Source organism: Labeo rohita, chromosome 23 (genome assembly GCF_022985175.1).
Source record: "Labeo rohita strain BAU-BD-2019 chromosome 23, IGBB_LRoh.1.0, whole genome shotgun sequence".
Classification (NCBI taxonomy): domain Eukaryota; kingdom Metazoa; phylum Chordata; class Actinopteri; order Cypriniformes; family Cyprinidae; genus Labeo; species Labeo rohita.
The window spans coordinates 13,091,127-13,110,499 of NC_066891.1; the positions used below are offsets into that span (position 1 = coordinate 13,091,127).

Below are 19,373 nucleotides of genomic sequence, written 5' to 3' on the forward strand. Positions count from 1 at the left end.
CCCGTTGGTTGGGACGAAAGTACCACACAGGTGTAACGCACAGTAACACACAAGCTAGATTTTTTTGTGTAACTCTTGTTTTTATTAAATATACATGACTATGACCTTGTTAATATATAACTCCAAACATATTTTGTCCTTTATCTTTGGAAAAAATTATTACATTTTCTTTTTAAATTTAAGTTTAATCAAATCTTTCAAAACCCAAGTAGACAAACTTGAATTGTTTAAAATATTTATTTATTTATTCAGTTTATTTTTATAAAACATTTTTTAACAGAATGAACGATATGAAAATTAAATTAAATCAGCATAATATAAATTCTCAACATAATGTAACAGTAGGCCTATTCATGTTTCCATCCAGTTTTTTTGTATGCATAAATTCGAAATATGCATAAAAACATCTGGAAACACTGCAAATTCACAGGTGAAGATGGAAAAGCTAAAGTATGGCTAAAACCTAAATATGACTAAGGTAAATGCAATGTAGCATATGCCCTGAGACTGATGTTCCTGACACATAGGCCTATGTCCAGAAATGCCCTCTCATGAACTTTTAAAATCCTTCATCACTTGAATTAAGATTATAAGAAGTAAGGGATAACATACATCTTTATTTTGCGATAACCCTAACCCTAACTGGCTACATTATCAACAACATTATCCCACTTATTACACAACTGCTTGATAGATTATTTAATGTTTTGTGTCAAAATAATTAGACACGAAACACTGATCTGAGTTGAAATATTTGAACGCAAAGCTTCCATGAAGAAATCAGTTGCTAGCAAATGGCAAGTTCACACCAGACATTTTAGCAATACAGTCCGGTCATACCAGTTTTCTTACACAACGTTTCACCACATAAATAATTAAGGAAGTATTACTAGTTTGTCAGTTATAATCCATTACAGTGTACAAAAAAAAATGGCAGCAGCTGCGTTTGTATGAAACAACAGAGCGAGTCCATGATACCAGGATGACAGAATTAAGAAATTGTCCACATAATATTGAATTAATATTGAATTTTATTAGCTAAGCAAACACGAAGCTTCCGCCAAGAAAAATTCTCAAGCATATAGCACTGACTTAAGTTGCCCCAAATGAGTCCGAGTTATTAGCTCCTACCAGCTGTTACTGGGGAATAACATACCTTGGAATGTCATGACTGACCAATCAGAATCAAGCAATCTTAAAAAATGAAGTTTATGCATAAACGTACAGTCATGTGAAAAAGTTAGGACACCCTGTTGAATTTCATGGTTTTGTGTATCAGGACATAATAAAAAATGATCTGGTCCTTGGCAGGTCTTAAAATTTGGAAAATAAATCCTCAGATAAACATCATCACATGACATATCACATTGTGTCATTATTTATTTAACAAAAATAAAGCCAAGAGGCAAAGGCCATGTGTGACAAAGTTAGGACACCCTATGAGTCAATTGCCTGTAGATGCACTTTGAGCAGCAATAACCTGAAGCATTCATTTTCTTTGTGACTTTATCAGTCAATTCAATTTCAATTCAATTCAATTCAATTTCAATTCATATTGCTTTATTGGCATGACATACTTATACATATTGCCAAAGCATTGTACATAGCAAATACAAATCAAAACAAAAATACATATAACATACATCCATAAATAAACAAAATACATATAAAATACATCCATATATATATTCATATAAACATTAAAGGTTCTACTAATACAGATGTGTTCACTCTTTACTTCTTAGTTTGTGGCATTTATAAATATGATGTGCTACCAAAGAGGAAGTAGGTCCTTCACCAAGTAATATTATTAATTTGCCATTTTCATGGAGTGACTGAAACTCAGGAATGATCTGCTGTATTTGACTGTAGAGTGAGTCTCTTAAGGATGTGTATTTGTCACAGTGGAGGAGGAAGTGTTCTTCTTTAGGTAACCACGTCTTTTTATGTCGTCCTTTTTCTATGGCCAGCTGGTGGTCACTCAGTCTGTATTTCGTCAGTAAATGTCTGTGTGTTATATTCTTGACTGAGACCAGATAGTCAGCCAGACCGTACTCTCTGTTGAGTTTCAGATAACATTGGAGACGACTTTGTTCTTTAGTTTGTTCTTTCCAATGTTGTATGTATGTCTCCTTCTCTTCATTCATAATTTCTTTGATTCTTCCATATTTTTCAAGTTTGTTGATATTAAGAGCTTTGTTAGTTAGATCTGACACCATTACACACAGATGACTTTTTTTAGCACTCATTTTTTGTGTTTGTAGTGCTTTATAATGAAGAGAATCTTCAGAACTAGAGTTCAAGTGGATCCAGAACTTTAAAACTCTTTTTTTAATGATTAGATTTAGGGGGACACGGCCTAGCTCTGCTCTGCAGGCGTTATTAGGCGTATTTCTGTGGACATAAAGGATACTTCTGCAGAACTCTACATGCAGAGCTTCTAAAGGGTGTTTGTGCCAATCTTTATGGCTGTAGTTACTCGTTGGGCCCCAGATCTCGCTTCCATACAGGGCAATAGGCAGTATGACAAATCTCTGTCCAAATTCTAATAGGGATGTTTATTTTGAATAATTTTGTTCGTATGGCATGCAGTGCCCTGCGGGCTTTTAGAAGTAATGTTTTATTGCCAAATTGAAATTTCCAGTGGGAGTTAAAACTAGACCAAGATAGTTGTATTGTAAAGCGTGTTGAAGTTTGGTGTTGTTTAAAGTAAATATATGTTTGTGTTCTATATTTCTGGGTTTTTTCTGAAATATCTCTCACATCGCTCTGGAGGAATTTGGACCACTCTTCTTTTCAACGTTGCTCCAGTTTATTGAGGTTGTGGGCATTTGCTTATGCACAGCTCTCACCACAGCATTTGATTCAGAATGAGCTCTGGACGTGGACTGGGCTATTGCAACACCTTGATTCTTTTCTTTTCAGCAATTCTGTTGTAGATTTGCTGGTGTGCTTGGGATCATTGTCCTGTTGCATGACTCAATTTTGGCCCAACTTTAGATGTCGGACAGATGCCCTCGCATTTGACTCTAGAATACTTTGATATACAGAGGAGTTCATGGCCAACTCAATGAATGTGAGGTGCCCAGGTCCTGTGGCTACAAAACAAGCCCAAAATGATCAGCCCCCCTCCAGCATGCTTGTCTTTTGATATGAGGTGTTTGTGCTGATATGCTCTTTAGGTTTTCACCAAACTTGGCGCTGTGCATTATGGCCAAACATCTCCTCTTTGGTCTCGTCTGTTCAAGGGACATTATTCTAGAAGACTTGTGTTTTGTTCAGATGCAACTTTGCAGACCTAAACTGTGCTGCAGTGTTTTTTTTTTTTTTTTAGACAAAAGAGGCTTTCTTCTGCCAAGCCTTCCAAACATGCCATTTTTGTCCCATATTTTTATAATGGTATTGTCATGAACTTTATCATTTAACATGTTAACTGAGGCCTGTAGAGTCTGAGGTGTAGTTTTTGGGTTGTCTGCCATTTCTCTGAGCTTTACACGGTCTGATCTGGGGGTGAATTTTCTGGGACGTCCACTCCTGGAAGGAGAGGTGTCTGTTTTAAATGTTTTTTTATTCACGAGTGAATAAACTTCAAATTGTTTGAAATGGCCATATTACTCTTCTCAGATTAATGGCAGCAACAAGTGCTTCTCTAAGATGATTGCTGATGTCTTACCTCCTTGGCATTGTGTTAACACACACCTGAAGGCTCCAGACCAGCAAACTGCCAAATCTTATGCTTTTATAGAGCTGCTCAGACTTGCTGATGATCAGTTCATCAAAGGTATTTGATTAGCAGTGCTTGACTGTTATTTATCCTCTTAATTTCAATGTTAACAGTAAGGGTGTCCTAACTTTGTCACACATGGCTTTTCCATTTTGGCTTTATTTTTGTTCAGTAAATAATGACACGGCACAATTTATCATGTGGTGTTGTTCATCTGAGGTTTTATTTTTGAAATTTTAAGACCAGCCAGGGACCAGTTTTTTTTAATGATGTCCTGATACAGAAAACCATGTAATTCAATATGATGTCCTAACTTTTTCACATGACTGTAAATAGGAAATAAAACAGTTATCGAATAAGCATGTGTCCTATTCTGTGTCCTAAACTCCTGAAACATTGGTGTCTCATTTTAGAGCAGTCAGTGCAATTTACGAAAGAAGTCAATTAAGTCTGTAAGTGGGGGTGGGTGTGTGAAAAAATTCATTTGTAATCCCCTTTGTAATCACTGGCATTTTTCGAAAGTAACTGTAATTTAATTACACATTTTTTCTCAGTAACTGTAACTAATTACAATTACATTTATTTTGTAATTAAATTACGTAATTCTGTTACATGTAACTAGTTAAATGATGCAAGACACAGAAAGTCACCACATTAGCATGCAGCGGGATAAAATAAACACTTGTTGTCACTATAGGGGGACAAAATTTACAAGTGTTAAAAATAACAGGAACTCCTAACATTTAAACCCAATTTACTATTATACTGAAAAACTCTGAAAATTCAAACTTCAGGATGTATTACAGCACTAAATAACCTGTAGATTGATCATTACTGTGACACATGAAACGAGAAACACAACACAACTAATTTGAAAAAATTACCGCTTCCATAATTTACTTATTGTACTTGAAAACGGCTTTCCAGACCTAACCGCTGGAAACGATGATGAAATCACATGATATTTCTCAGCAAGGGTTGTGTGCTAAATGTGCTCTCATAGTTTGGAAAGTAAATGTAGTCAGGGCTCTGAGAAAATTGCTGTGTTACTTGCATCCCGTGTTACTTTCGTCCCAATTCTCCCCTACTAATCGGCTTTACTGACTAAACGCGCATGATAATTGATCTATCGTGCAGCCCTATTTTAAACATGAAATACTGCTCATCCCTGGCAACTACTGAATTTTGAGTTTGAATAGTCTTGCTACACCACATTCCACCTGACCAAGTTTCAGTTCCATAGCACTGAAGAGGAACTCAAATATAAGGAAATAAACCAGGTCCTAGCTTTGCATTTCAGCTGACGTGTTAGTTGGATGTAATCGTCTGCTTTGAGATATGCAGACTTCTTTGCTGACCAGAATACAAGATAAATGCAAAGCAGGGCCAGGACTGGTTAATTATTATAAGAGTTATTAATATCAACAGTGTCCTGAAGGCGCTCTAAAACGATTATGTACCCAATACCTCTCTTCTAATTATTTTATTTTATTTTTTGTGTGTGCTTTAGGCAATTATGCGTGGTGTAAATAAGAAAACAGTGGCAGTTTTGCTGGTGGTCTTGCCGCTCGTAGCCGTGCTCATTCACCACTGGAACTCATACACCGTAACAACGATTGACGTGCTACAAGGACCGGACCATTTAAAAGTGCTGCTGGAGGAAAGGACACAAAACATGGGCCACAAAAATGACCACATTCCTTACCACATCAAAGACAGCATGTCAAAGTGAGTAGAAATGGTAGGATCTATGGAAAACAGAAACGTTGTATGTCAGTGCAGCTTTGCTACAAAACCACTTCTTTAGTGCATTGCAGTTTTTTACCAACCGTTAGATTTCCATCTCACAAATATGTTGTGAATCATTTCCACTGGAATTTAAGAAACACATTATTTGAAATTAAAACAAGGAAACTTACTATATTTCACAAATCATGTCCACATTGCCTGTAGTAGTGATACCTCTTCCACTTCACACTATTTTTTGTAAGTACACTGAATTAAAAATTTAATGTGGCTAGATTTTAGCACTTCATTTTCATATGCTTTTTACTTTTAACCAGGAGTCTTGCCAATAACGGGTGTGTTTGTGAAGGCGACAAACCAGGCATTAATGTCCCATTTGTGCAGCTGCTGTTTCCTCAAGTATCAGCTACCCAGCTACATGCGTCCTTCCAAGATTCAGACCTGCAAAAAGCAAAGGAATACAGAAATAAAGAATATCTCAGTTTCCGTAAGAGGTGGTGCATCGTTTTTACCATATTTCTGCTTTCTCTGCTCACTCTGAGGAAACCTTTTAAAATATATCTTTATTGTTTCACTGGAGAAAGACGGAATTGGAATGATATGAATAAATTACTGTTAAATTAAAAGTATTTTCTTTATTCAGGACGTATACAGCTGCAGACTCCCTTATCTTAGCTGAAGCCAACAGCCCTCTTCAGTACCCTACACAGGGTGTGGAAGTCAGACCAAGAAGGTCCATTCTAATTCCTGGTAAAATTTAACCAATATGTTTTTATATGTAAAAACAGATTTGCTCAGCTTGTCTTCAAGAATCACTAATCAAAGGTTATTTTTGCTGTAAATGTTAATAGAGACAGTGTTCACATATGCATGATATAACTGAATTTTTGTCTGACAGATTGATAAAGATGTTAAATAACCATTTGGTTTCACCATATGGATGTAATTGGAAAAAAAACAAACAAACAAACAAATTTTTATTCTATTTTTTTTTATGTGTAATTTACAATCAGAATGTGGATTTAAATTATATTTGTGTCAGTATTTTTAAAAAATAGTATCTGTCTTGAATTGGATTACTTAAAGGAAATTTCCTGAGAATTTACTCACCCCCATGTCATCCAAGATATTCATTTCTTTCTTTCTTCAGCCGAAAAGAAATGAAGGTTTTTGAGGAAAACATTCCAGGATTTTTCTCCATATAGTGGACTTCAGTAGGAGTCAACAGGTTGAAGGTCCAATTTGCAGTTTCAATGCAGCTTCAAAGGGCTCTACATGATCCCTGCCGAGGAATAAGGGTCTTACCTAGGGAAACAATCAGTCATTTTCTAAAGGAAAATAAAAAAATGTATATACTTTTTAACCACAAACTCTTGCACTAGCTCTGTGATGCACATGCATTACATAATCACATTGGAAAAGCTATGCATGGTTAGTTCTTTGTCTGAGCACTTCGGTTCAAAAAGTTGGGGTAGGGCGAGAAACTCATTTTCTCCTCCGTTTTCAAAATCGTCAGACATCGTTGCTTTACCTTTTCTGTAAAGGGCGTTTAACTTTTTTTTGCTTGTTTGCTGCTTTGTAAACACTGGGTTGGTACGCGTGATTACGTAAACCATGAGGCTGAGTGTAAGATAAGCATTGGTGGTTAAAAAGGTTTTTTAGAAATGACTGAACATTTCACTAGATAAGACCCTTATTCCCCGGCTGGGATGGTGTAGAGCCCTTTGAAGCTGCATTGAAACTGCTGTTTGGACCTTCAACACGTTGGCCACTATTAAAGTGCACTATATTGAGAAAAATCCTAGAATGTTTTCCTCAAAAACCTTACTTTCTTTTCGACTGAAAAAGAAAGACATGAACATCTTGGATGACACTGGGGTGAGTAAATTCTCAGGAAATTTTTATTCTGGAAGTGAACTAATCCTTTAATTTTCACTTTACAGGAAACCAATAAAAATGTTTAATTTTAATATACATGTTTGGCTTGTACACAATTGCCATTTTAACTCCAAACGGTCAATTCTGCGCGATGGTCCATCAAAGATTGTGATCAATAAAAAAACACTTCTCGCTAAACATGTAAGCTTTATCTTTTTTACAAGTTTATCTTTATATGAGCAAGTCTTTTATTGTGTTTTTTTTTAAGGTTTGAGTTTGAACCAAATATCCAAAGAGGGTCCTTTTTTGGTAAGTACACATTTATTATTTATGTTTGAATAGTTTACAAAAAAAAAAAGAGAAAAACTCTCTTATTACGTACTCTGTCTAATGTCATTCCAAACCTGTATTTCATTTTTCTTCTGTGGTACAGAATACAGCTCTATTTTATAATGACAGGTCTGTCAAATTTTGTGGTAAGGGATGATTGAGGACTTAAAACTCGACCCTGTTTCTAGAGATCTACCTTCCTGCAGAGTTCAGCTCCAACCCTGATCAAACACACCTAAACCAATTAATTAGGATCTGAAGGAGCACTTGATAATTACAGACAGGTGTGTTTGATCAGGGTTGGAACTAAACTCTGCAGGAAGGTAGATCTCCAGGAACAGGGTTGGGCACCCCTGACTTAAAAGGTCATGAAACCCAAAAACACATTTTTTGAGATGAAAGAGCTTCCGCGCTAGAACAATTTGTTGAGTCAACTTAAAATAATATGTAACCCAGCTGCCTTCAAATTTTAAGTTCAGTCAACTCAAAAAAGTTTATTTAACTTGAAATGTTAAATGATACTAAGTGACAACTTAGATATTTGAGCTGAATCAACTTAAAATTTTAAGGCAGCTGGGTTATTTACACATCGGTTAAGTTTAGCAAACACAAATATCTAAGTTGTTACGTAGTACAACTTAACATTTCAAGGTGAATAAACTTATTTTAGTTGACAAAAAATTTTAAGGCAGCAGGGTAACAAATTATTTTAAGCTGACTCAACAAATTGTGTTTTTTATTTTTTACAGTGTATGCTGTTTTTTCAAACAGGGTCTGTCGTAGATCTGTGTTTTATTGGTTGTTTTCTCCCCTCTTCCCACCCTCTTCACTTTTCTACAGCTGGACACTTTTTCAAAACTGAGCAACCAGTGCTAAAACAGGGGGGTTTCATGATACTTTAAATGTAGTTTTTAACATGCTTTGTTTAACCAATGATCTGGCACAAGAATGAGAACAAATGCAGAATAAACAGGACTGGAAGTTAGGAGGGCAGGACTGCCAGGTTTTCAGAACAAAACCCGGCCCAATTGCTACTCAAAACTATCCCAAAACTAGCCCAGTCGCATTTCAAGGGGGTAAAGTACACTTTTTATTTTGGCGGGTTTCCCCTGGTAAAATTTGCATTCTAGGGGCTAAATGTCACATTAGTGGGGTCACTTCAACTTGCGGACATGACAAAGAACCCGCAGTAAGAGTGTTAAAGTAGCGAAATTCCGCGGGAGAACCGCAGACTTGCATAATAGCATACATCATTTTCATTTTTGGAAGAGCTATACCTTTATTAGGTATATGAGTCAAAGAAAGCTTCCTCGTCAAAAGATTATAATTTTTATCATTTTCTGCTACAAGTCATTGCTTTGTTTTTCATACAATATTACTCGCAGGTAGATCTGACTGCTACAATGGGAACATTCAATACGGCAGCACTGGTGGATGGAGTACAAGTCAAAGGGGAAGGAGAGATGCATATTAGTTTTACAAGCACATCACTGGCCTCCCTGAACAGACAACTTGAGTTTGTTACCTACACAAACACACGGTTCCATCCAAACACAGCTGACGTAGGTGAGACCACAGAACACATTCTTTCCATACACTGTAAAAACAAACCAAACCTATAGAATCTGCTGTTTGTTTGGGTAGATTTCATGCCATGGGTTGAGTAAAGACTACCTAAATTTTCAGTGTTACTTATTTAGGTAGATTGAAGACAAATTAAGTGGAAACTAAATGTTCAGCAATTGTGTTGCTTTAACTCTTTTTAATGAAGTAAGTTTAGCAAAAATCACTTTTACAGTGTGGCTATTTTCTTTAGTGTGACAATAACCCAAAATTGAACATCACTAATTAGATATAATGAGTGCAGATGTTTGAGCTATGCAAACAACAACAATGTATTATCTCATTCTCCTGACTAAACATTGGGTTTAGAAATATGTTCCGCACCCCATCTACAATTACAATAAACTGGAGTACTGAGCAAACAGCTTTATGATTACCTTTTGTGATGTACAGTAGCACTGCATAGAGAATGATTTGGTCAAGTCAAATATCCATTATCTGGCCAGCATATGTTCACTGTCCTCTCGTATAGCAGGTTCTTGTGATGATGTTGTAATGACATTGAGAATAGAGCCATCTACAAGGATTTAAAAGTAAAATAGAGTAAAATAATAAAATGATTAAAATATTTAAAGTACACAAGGATTAAGACAGTATATAGCCTATTAATATAGCATGTGGTGTATGCCATGCCTCATCTTATTCCTTATTGTTAATAAACGTTATGCAATCTAATTTGTCATTGTAGCACACTGTTGTATTGTTGTTGTTCGTTTTAAGTAAGAATAACAACAAATCCATCTTTTATTTTAGTTTTAAAAGGTGAATGGTGCATAGATGTAAGCAAAACAGACAATTATCTTTTCTTGTAAAATGTGACAAGAAGATCGCGAATTCAACTACTACTACTACTGATGAAAAAACTGGTTGATTGTAAACCACTTCGTTAACATATAAATATAAACAATTATCAAAAAGTTCATCAGCATGATCTGATTAATCCCATGTTGTAGAAAAAAATGGGACCAAATGATGTGTTCCTGCGACCAACTGAGAAAGCTAGTCGCAAAAGAGCGACCAGTGGGTAGAATGAATATAGAGCCCTGATTAATGTTAAAACATTTTTAAAGGGGTCATCGGATGCAAAGTTCATTTTTACATGTTGTTTGAACATTAATGTGTGTTGGCAGTGTATGTACACATCTGACCTATGATAAAAATCCATGCAGTGGTTTTTAATTAATCTGTAAAAATAATATCCCCTTTTTCAAATCGAGCCGTTCACAGATGCCTGTGGGTGTGGCGTCACACCCACAGAGGCCGCTCCCACGATAGTGGATTGACATGAGGGTCTTACCTCAGATCAGCTGTAACAGTAAAACCTCCATTGTTTCGATGCCAGAGCAGGGATGTAAATTAGACAAGAATATCTCTGACTGAGCGATTGAGGTGTTGTGTTGCTGGATATACTAATGAACATAGTGGTCGTCATTTACTCCCGACATCTGAGCCGCTGAAGATGCAGTGGATTACGTTTGTTTGTGAAGGGAATGCGCCTCCCGATCTACATGTATCTGGTCTATGATTGCGCGAATCATTCGTAATCCAGCTTCACTTACAGCAGAAGTTAGTATAAGGGATTTTTTATGAATCTTTGCGATCGCCTTTCCTAATAACATGCTAGTTAGCAAGTTTAGCGGCTAAACGCGGCTAAATGCGGCTAAAGTAAACAGGCTCGTCACTCCACAGAGAGAAGAGAGGGGCAGGGCGAGCAGAGCTCATTAACATTTAAAGCAACCTCGACCAGAATGGAATGATTTTTGCAGAGTTGATTTTGTTAAGGTAAAAAGGGTGTTGTTTTACACAACCATTGAGAATTTTTAACCAAAGTATATTATAAACTTTTTTATTAAGACCCTAAAGAATCATATCAACTTGTGGAAAATGGGCATCCGATGACCCCTTTAAAAGGTTTGCAAGGTGGCTAAATGATGCCTGTGTTATTTTTATTTATTTATTCTTTTTTTGATTGATTGATTGATTGATTGATTTGGATCGAGTAGGCCTACTGTATGTTTTTAACTTTATATTTCAGTACAGTACTTTTTTTTTTTTTTAACTTTTTAAATACAGCATTTATTTAACTTTTCCGTACAGTACATTTTAATTTAATCATTTAAGTTTTTTATTAACCTGTATGTAAGCACAGTGCAGTGTTATTGTTCAAACTGTATTTACAATGTTTAAAGTGGGTGACAATAATAAATATTCTTACTAGGAACTATAAAACTACCTCGTTTTTGAACTGTGCATAGCTGTAGCTGAATAATTAAGCCTAAGCTTCTGTATTTTATATTGGTCATTATGGTGGTACTTGGAGAGCCAAATATTTTCTGAGGTGGTACTTGGTGTAAAAAGTTTGACAACCACTGCTGTAATACATGCAAATCTCTATATTTAGTCTTTTTGTGCTTTTTAATTATATAACACTTTTCCTTTGTCTACGATAGTTCAATTTAAAGCAGGTATATTCCAGGCCTCCTTCACCATTAAGATCAGACATCCACCAATGCCCAAATTCTATAATCCTGGACCCAAAAATGGTAAAACGTATATAATTAATAATCAATTCATAATAAACATTTATTGGAAATTTTACAGTGCTCATTTTTTATATATATATTGCCCTTCTTACAGAATACAATATAAGCACTCTGGTCACAATTGCCACAAAAACATTTCTACGTTATGATAAACTTCAGGATTTGATCAACAGCATTCGACAGTTCTACCCCACTATAACTATAGTGATAGCTGATGACACAGAGGAGCCTAAACCTGTAACTGGACCCTACATTGAACATTTTATAATGCCCTTTGGCAAGGTATGGATGTTATGTGTTTATATTCTTTTGTATAAACTCACCAAAGCCTATTTGAGCTATTATGTTTTCTTTTCAGGTCAAACAAGTGCTGTCTGTTCTTCATTACAGGGCTGGTTTGCTGGCCGTAACCTAGCCATCTCTCAGGTAGCAACCAAATACGTGCTTTGGGTGGATGATGACTTTATTTTCACCTCAAGCACCAAACTGGAAAAAATGGTGGATATTTTGGAGAGAACAACTTTGGACCTGGTGAGAGTCTTTTCAGTCCTTTGTAATTCTCATTTGTGATGAGAATTAATGACAATAATGATTAGAATGTAAACTACTTCATTTCTTCCTCCTACATAAGAAGCCACACCTTTGTGATTTAGAAAGAGGAATAAGAAACTTTTTACGTTACAAAATCTCTCAAACATTGGATGAAACATAGCTGTGCACTTGTATCATGCCGCTGTGGTTTTGTCTTAAAATTCCTCTTAGAGAACACCGCCTTATTAATAACATTGATTTTATTATATTAGTGCATTCTTAAACTATTAAAGACATGCTAAGGTGCACCAAACAAGGGCTTACATTTGGAGACAACTTCCTAATATTTCACACAGCAGAAAAAACTAAAGGTGACATGGTTGAAGACAAAAGAATGCAGAGCATATGTTCCTCATAACACAAAGCTTGTGTTGTTAGGCTGGTTGTGGCAAGCAAATGAGATTCAAAGATAACTTAAACAGAAAATTGTAAAATGCAAAATAGAACGCAGAGGCATCATACAGCTGGGGGGTGGTTTACATGCCTCAAAAAGCACCACAACATTTTTGTTTTGTATGTATTTGTATGTATTTTTATGTTTAAAAAAATGTGGTTCTGCATCTCTGTGGTGTACATTTACTTATGTTCGCACAGACACAGAAACGTATTACAGTATTAATGCATGACACTTGTGGTAGTAAGGAATACTAATGAGATCGCATAAGCAATGGTTTCATAAGTTTTGTAATAAGGAGTACTGATGAAATCGTATGAACACTAGTTTTTGCAAGCATAGTTGCAGGGTGTGACTCTTTACCATGAAGATAAACAATATTGTGTGGGGGTAATTCCCTTAAGTAATCAGCAGCTGTTTGCTACACAATGGATGTGTGATCATTTGACTTCTCAAGGTTTAAACTAGGGATGTCACAATTCTCAGTATAATATCAAACCGTTCGGTACGACATCCACGCTTCAATACACACTTGTGTATTGCGGTTTTTCGCTTTTGCATTTAAATAACTTCCTTGTTTTATTCTCTCGGGATTTGCTGTATGTGTGCCTGCGATTTCACCTGATGAAATGAGGAACCGCTTCCCTGCTTTTATCTAAAAAAGCAACACACGCAGAGCATCTTCCATTCTAATGACATACAATGATAAGAACTTCTAAACCTGTTGTCCAACAAAAGAGTTATAAAAACACTATAACTTGTTTTTAATTCACAACATCAGTGGAGTGTTTGAAATAACTTCCTTATGTGATCTGATGTGGATTCTTATCACAGAATGAGACAGACAATAAATTCTATGCTCATATTCTATGTATGTCGATTAGCAATGGCTTATGAAAATACACGAGATTTATTGTCCTTACATTTCATCATTCAAAACGTTTAACATTATATCTTGTTTTTATGCGTTGCCTTTATCCATATTAAAGAAGCTGGAACGAAACGTCATCAGTGATACTTCTTTGACGCATATGTGGAGTGCCCTCTGGCATCCAATATGAATGAAACCCATCCTATTTTGCGTAAAAATCGAAAAAATAATACCTCTCTCCAAAGAAAAATTAAGCAGACATATACTAAACCATGCTTTTTCCAGCGTATAGAGGTTTATGGGAGTGTTTTGTTAATATGTTGCAAAAAAAAAACCCCACACTGAAGTGGCAAGATACGTATTGAACCGTGGACTAACTGTATTGTTGCATTGTATAGTTTAAACAAACAGATTTTTGTCAGTTCAAATCTTGAAACCCATTACCCCCTTTTATTTCACAAAAAAAGGCTTTATTGTTACTTTATTGTCTAATCTTCATGATTTCATATCAAACAAAGCATTTTGCTCTGATGTAAACAGTTGCAGATAAACAGCAAGGTCACCAAATCCAACAAGGCAACATTAAATCTGTTACCTTTTTCTATTTTACACAATATTGCTTTAATACTACCCAAATTCACTGTGGTGATGTCAAAGCTTCATTATTTTATATCAAAGAAAGCATTTTGCTCTGATGCAAACTGCTGCAGATACACAAAAGGGTCACCAAACACGACAAGGAAGGCAGCAGTAGATGTTACTGAAATTTGTTACACTTTTCTATCCTTTTTTTTTTACTTCTTTCTGTGCGTTTCACTTCTGCTCTGGCTTGTGGACCAGTGTTGTTTTCACTAAACCTGGCTTTATATACAATGAATACTGTTGGCTCTCTATGACAAATTGCTTTATGCTTTATGCTTTATGCTTTATGCTTTATGACCCACAGACAGGGCACACATGTGCGTTTTTTCCCCTAAACCGATTCAACGCAAACTCCGCCCCACAGGTGATTCTAAAGATTTCATTGGTCATGTCAATCCACAGTGCCAATGGACCTTTCTCACATTTCCGGGTTTCTCATAGCAGAAGTCGCTGGGTAAAATCCAAGATCAGTAGATGAAAGAGTACCACAAATATATATTTTTTTGCATTCCCATTTGCTCAGATAGCAAAAGAAAAACTACACAATAGTGTTTTCACGACTTTCAATTGAAGGAAGAAAAATTAAGAGAGACTGATATCGGCAGTCAGAAGAGAGAACAATGTCAAATTTATTGTCGCTCCCATAGACATGGCATTAGAAACACGGAAATTTGTCATCCTGAGTCCAATTCGATTAATATTAAAATAAAGTGATTAAAGACACCCAGCACTCTGAAGCTGATGTCATTGGTTCAACAGTACATAACCCTTTATTGTGCCTTAGTTTTTTTTTTATCTTCAATCAAGTCGGAGCCTCCCCTTTGTCTTAGAATGTAAATATAATAAACTCCCAGTTAAATTAGCTAATTTTCATGAGCAGGCTCTTGCATGGAAGTTGTGTTACATCCACAATTTCTCACCACATAAAACTCTCTTGTGGAATAATATGGATATAACTGTTAAGAACAAATCTCTCTTTTTTTCACTAATTGAGGTTTAGTTTATATTTTTTCTTTATTTAACGATTTTGGTAATGTCTTTTCTTATGAACCGGCAGTGCACAATAAATAAAGTTATTGTCTTTCAAAAAAAAAAAGAGTCGGCTCACATTTACCTGAAGGAGTCGTCAGGAATTCGAATCTTTTTCTGTTACGGCCATACGTCACAAAGTAACACATTTGCATAATGTCCGCCCACGTTCTACGTCGCAAACAACTTGCCCGCCCACAAACAGTAAAATTTCCATGTGGTTTACGTCACATGGAAATTTACACGTAAATTATACAGAAGAAGCTGTATTCTATGCTGTGTAAAATTGTTTTATATTCACTTCCAAAAGATGAATCTACAAAGATTGTATTTTCTAGCAACGGTTCAAAATACGTAGCTGTGTATGTTATGTTGTGTAACAACCCTGCACATGTCTTGCTAACCGACAATGTTGAAGTTTACAACATAAAGGTGTGCCCGGTTCGCTTACATAAGCAAATTGCGAACACTTTCCACGGTAGACCGTGCTAACTTGTCGATCAGCCACTTCAGCCGTTTCATCGTCTGGTAAAATCGATGCCATCTTTTCTATCTATTGACAAGTATCCAGGGCTGTCAGTCAGTTATGGCAATGGGCGTTTCGTTCTCCGACACGCTGTACGCGGTAAACCAATCATGAAGGACTGCGCCATCTGACCAATCACAGCAGTGAGGGCTCATGGAAAGGAGGGGTTTAGAGAGACTGATTCTTCATACCGCTTCACACGAGTCGTTTATGAATCATTTAGAAATGAGGTGAAATTAAATCTATTTTTGGAGAAAACTAAAGTGTTTTTTGACCTTGCATACATGTAAACCTGTTTTGGGAGTCTATTAAAACAATATTAGCAACCTTTAAAATGACATAATAGGAGCACTTTAAACAACCTTATATATTTAAACCTTAAAATCTTATATTTGTTATTACTCTGACTTTGCTAACAAATCTAAAGAATATATTTTCAACTTTTTTTTTATTTTGCTTGGTGTTGTGGCAAAATAAAACCGACTCTCACCAAAGTAAGAGACAAACTCAGTCAAATGTCTTTTATAAATGTATTCTTTGCAAAGAAGGTCAGACAGTCATACAGAAACACTCCAACTTATATCTCTTCCCCAGTCTTCAAAATTACATCTGCTAACCGGTAACTTTCCACACATAGTAAGAGTCCTTCATATTCATATTTAGGGCCCTGATACCCTTCTCTCATGTCATTCTCATAGCAGGTTTAAATAAAGCAGACCCTTACAAAATATTCCATAAGCACATAAGATAAGTAAAATGAATTTTTCTTCCACACTTGGCTAAATTTTTATCCATATACAAAAATCTCCCACACTTTCTTATTTTCCGATTGAGGTTGACACACTGACTCACCAGTGGGTGGGGGCAAGCCACTGACTTAAAGGGATAGTTCGCCCCAAAATGAATATTCTGTCATTAATTACTCACCCTCATGTCGTCAAGAAGTTCCTTCGTCTTTGGAACACAAATTAAGATATTTTTGATTAAATTCGAGAGCTCTCTGAAATTACGGTTGAACCACTGATGTCACATAGACTATTTTAATAATGTTTTTGCTGCCTTTCTGAAACCTTGAACTTGGTAGGACCCTTGCAGTCTATGGCGGGTCAGATACCTCTTGGGTTTCATCAAAAATCTCTTAATTGTTTGGAACAACATGAGGGTGAGTAATGACAGAATTTTCATTTTAGGGTCAGCTATACCTTTAATAGGATAACGCAGCAAAAATGGCTGCCCACTGCTCCAGGTGTGTGGAGAGGGTGCTCCCTGCAGAGCCAAATGGGAGGAGCTGGAGCTCTAGCTCTAGGTAATGGGTGGAGATAGACACCTAACCACACCCTAATCCTACCCCTTACTCTATCCTAAACATAACTCCACCCTTTAGTTCACACAGAGGTGGAGCTGGACATCCAGAGAGGGGGAGCTGAAGGCCATTCGGCTCTGTAGTGAGCTGTACTTGTGGGTGTGTGTGTTCACTACTGTGTGTACACTTGGATGGGTTAAATGCAGAGCACAAATTCCGAGTATAGCACACTATACTTGGTCACACGTCACGTCCTATCTAGGGCTTTCAGTTCAACGCGTTAACTTAATTAACTAGTTATGAAAAAATAATGCAGTTAACGCGCTGGCCCCGCCCCCAGACCTGTAGGTCATCTTATAGTTGACTGTTGACAAATATGATGCAGGGTAACAACTCCACAAATGCAGTCATGCCCTAAAATTCAAGATATTGGTGCAAAAATGTCCCTATATGTGTTTTGTCTACGAGAATAATGTTATTTAGCCAATATTTTAGTCAATATTTAAACGGCTAATTCATTCAGGAACGAAATAAGAAACATGAACAGTTTTTATGATTGGGACATTCAAATTAATTCAGTAAGGAAACACGCCATAGCATAGTTTTATTTGGAACTATTTTCTTTGGCGGAATAAAGTAAAAAAGACAGTATTGTCTCTACAGTTTAAGCCACTTCATATTATCTTCTTGATTATTTCTTTGTTGCCCTGAGACGAAGAAAACTGCCACAGACCATATGCTAACCAAACGTCTAAACGCGTGTGTGTTCGCGCAAGATGGCATTTAATTCTGTGTTTAAACATTACCGTTTCACAGTGATAGTGCTCAGTGACAAATTAGCAAGATCAGTATTATAGCTATATGTTATACAGTAAGTTACCTGAAGCAGCTGCTGTAACTTCTTGTGGATGGTTGGCCAGTTTACATGTCGGTCAGAGGTATGAGCCTCAGTGGGCAGTGACAATGACAGCGTAGGAACACACTGTTGGATGTGCAGAGAGCAAATGAGCTTCTAAAAACTATTTTAATGCGCGTGAAAACGCATTCGGGGCTTAATCCCCATTAGCTCATCCCTAGCGCCATCCCTAATTATAATAAGTTTAATAATATTCGTATTAAATGTAAAATTAAAAGTACTGATATGTATAGACATGTAATAAAATGCAATATAAATATTTTAAAAAGATTAAAAAACGAGTACATTAACTTTTTCCTGGGTTTGTGTTTCCACTGTGAGGTGGGGGGAGCTGTCAGAGAAGTGACGGGATACACTGCCACCTATCGACACATCGTCTCCACAGACGCAGGTGATGAAGAAGGGGATTGCTTACACATAAGGACGGGATTCCACCACGTTATCGAGGGATTTCCCAATTGCGTGGTTGCAGATGCCGTCATCAATTTCTTCATGGCTCGCTCAGAAAAAATACGACAGGTGGGTTTCGACCCACGTCTGGCTCGGGTTGGCCATTTAGGTAAGAAGCCTAATGCAAAGTAGATTATGCATGTATGTATTTGACATTTTGTGTGTGCATTACCATGACGTTTCTTTTTTTTGTTGTTGTTGTTGTTCTTTAGCATTTTTTATTGATGGGCTCAGCTCCCTCCATGTGGGTTCCTGTGATGATATTATTATCAGTCATGCATCCAAGATCAAGGCTATGTTGCCATGGGGACAGTCGGAGACTGACAAAACCTATTCCAAGTTTCGTTATGATGCCTCTCAAGGGACTTTGAATGAATATGATCTTTATTATTTCAAGAATCATTTTAAATGTGTTACCAGCGACTAAATGTGAAATGTTAAAACTTCTGCGAAGCACTTTCATGGAAGACACTCTCTAACAGCAGACGAGCCTTTATTGTGGACGTGAACTGGGACATTGTTAATTTCATCTTAAAACAATTTGGAAATTAACTGAAATAAGTTTGTGTCTCTGGAAAATAGTGCTGTGTGATTTTATGCTGAAAAACAAAGGTGTTTGTGTATATATTGAAGAGTTCAGATGCAAAAACCAGCTAAAAGTAATCTCGGTCAAAAATGAGATAATGCCCTCAGCCCAATCAGAAGTACCAGTACTTACATAGAAACCTATACAAAGTAGCCAGAAAGAAATGCTCATTTTAAAGAAATATGCATCTGAACTCTTTATTTATTATTGATGGAATCGTG

General features: G+C 36.4%; 1 protein-coding gene across 4 annotated transcripts in view; it reads left to right on the top strand.

Moving 5' to 3' along the window:
• b4galnt1a (beta-1,4-N-acetyl-galactosaminyl transferase 1a) overlaps window positions 1-19,013 on the top strand; it is a 24,449-nt gene extending 5,436 nt beyond the window's left edge. For all 4 annotated transcript variants that reach the window (XM_051095870.1, XM_051095868.1, XM_051095869.1 and 1 more), the window contains exons 2-11: window positions 5,235-5,452; window positions 5,788-5,964; window positions 6,114-6,220; window positions 7,617-7,657; window positions 9,064-9,244; window positions 11,752-11,844; window positions 11,939-12,126; window positions 12,235-12,375; window positions 18,438-18,675; window positions 18,779-19,013. In XM_051095870.1, the coding sequence (XP_050951827.1) occupies window positions 5,241-5,452; window positions 5,788-5,964; window positions 6,114-6,220; window positions 7,617-7,657; window positions 9,064-9,244; window positions 11,752-11,844; window positions 11,939-12,126; window positions 12,235-12,375; window positions 18,438-18,675; window positions 18,779-18,993 (1,593 nt within the window). In that variant the 5' untranslated portion in view covers window positions 5,235-5,240 and the 3' untranslated portion in view covers window positions 18,994-19,013. The remainder of the gene's footprint in view (window positions 1-5,234; window positions 5,453-5,787; window positions 5,965-6,113; window positions 6,221-7,616; window positions 7,658-9,063; window positions 9,245-11,751; window positions 11,845-11,938; window positions 12,127-12,234; window positions 12,376-18,437; window positions 18,676-18,778) is intronic.
• The last annotated feature ends 360 nt before the right edge of the window (window positions 19,014-19,373 follow it).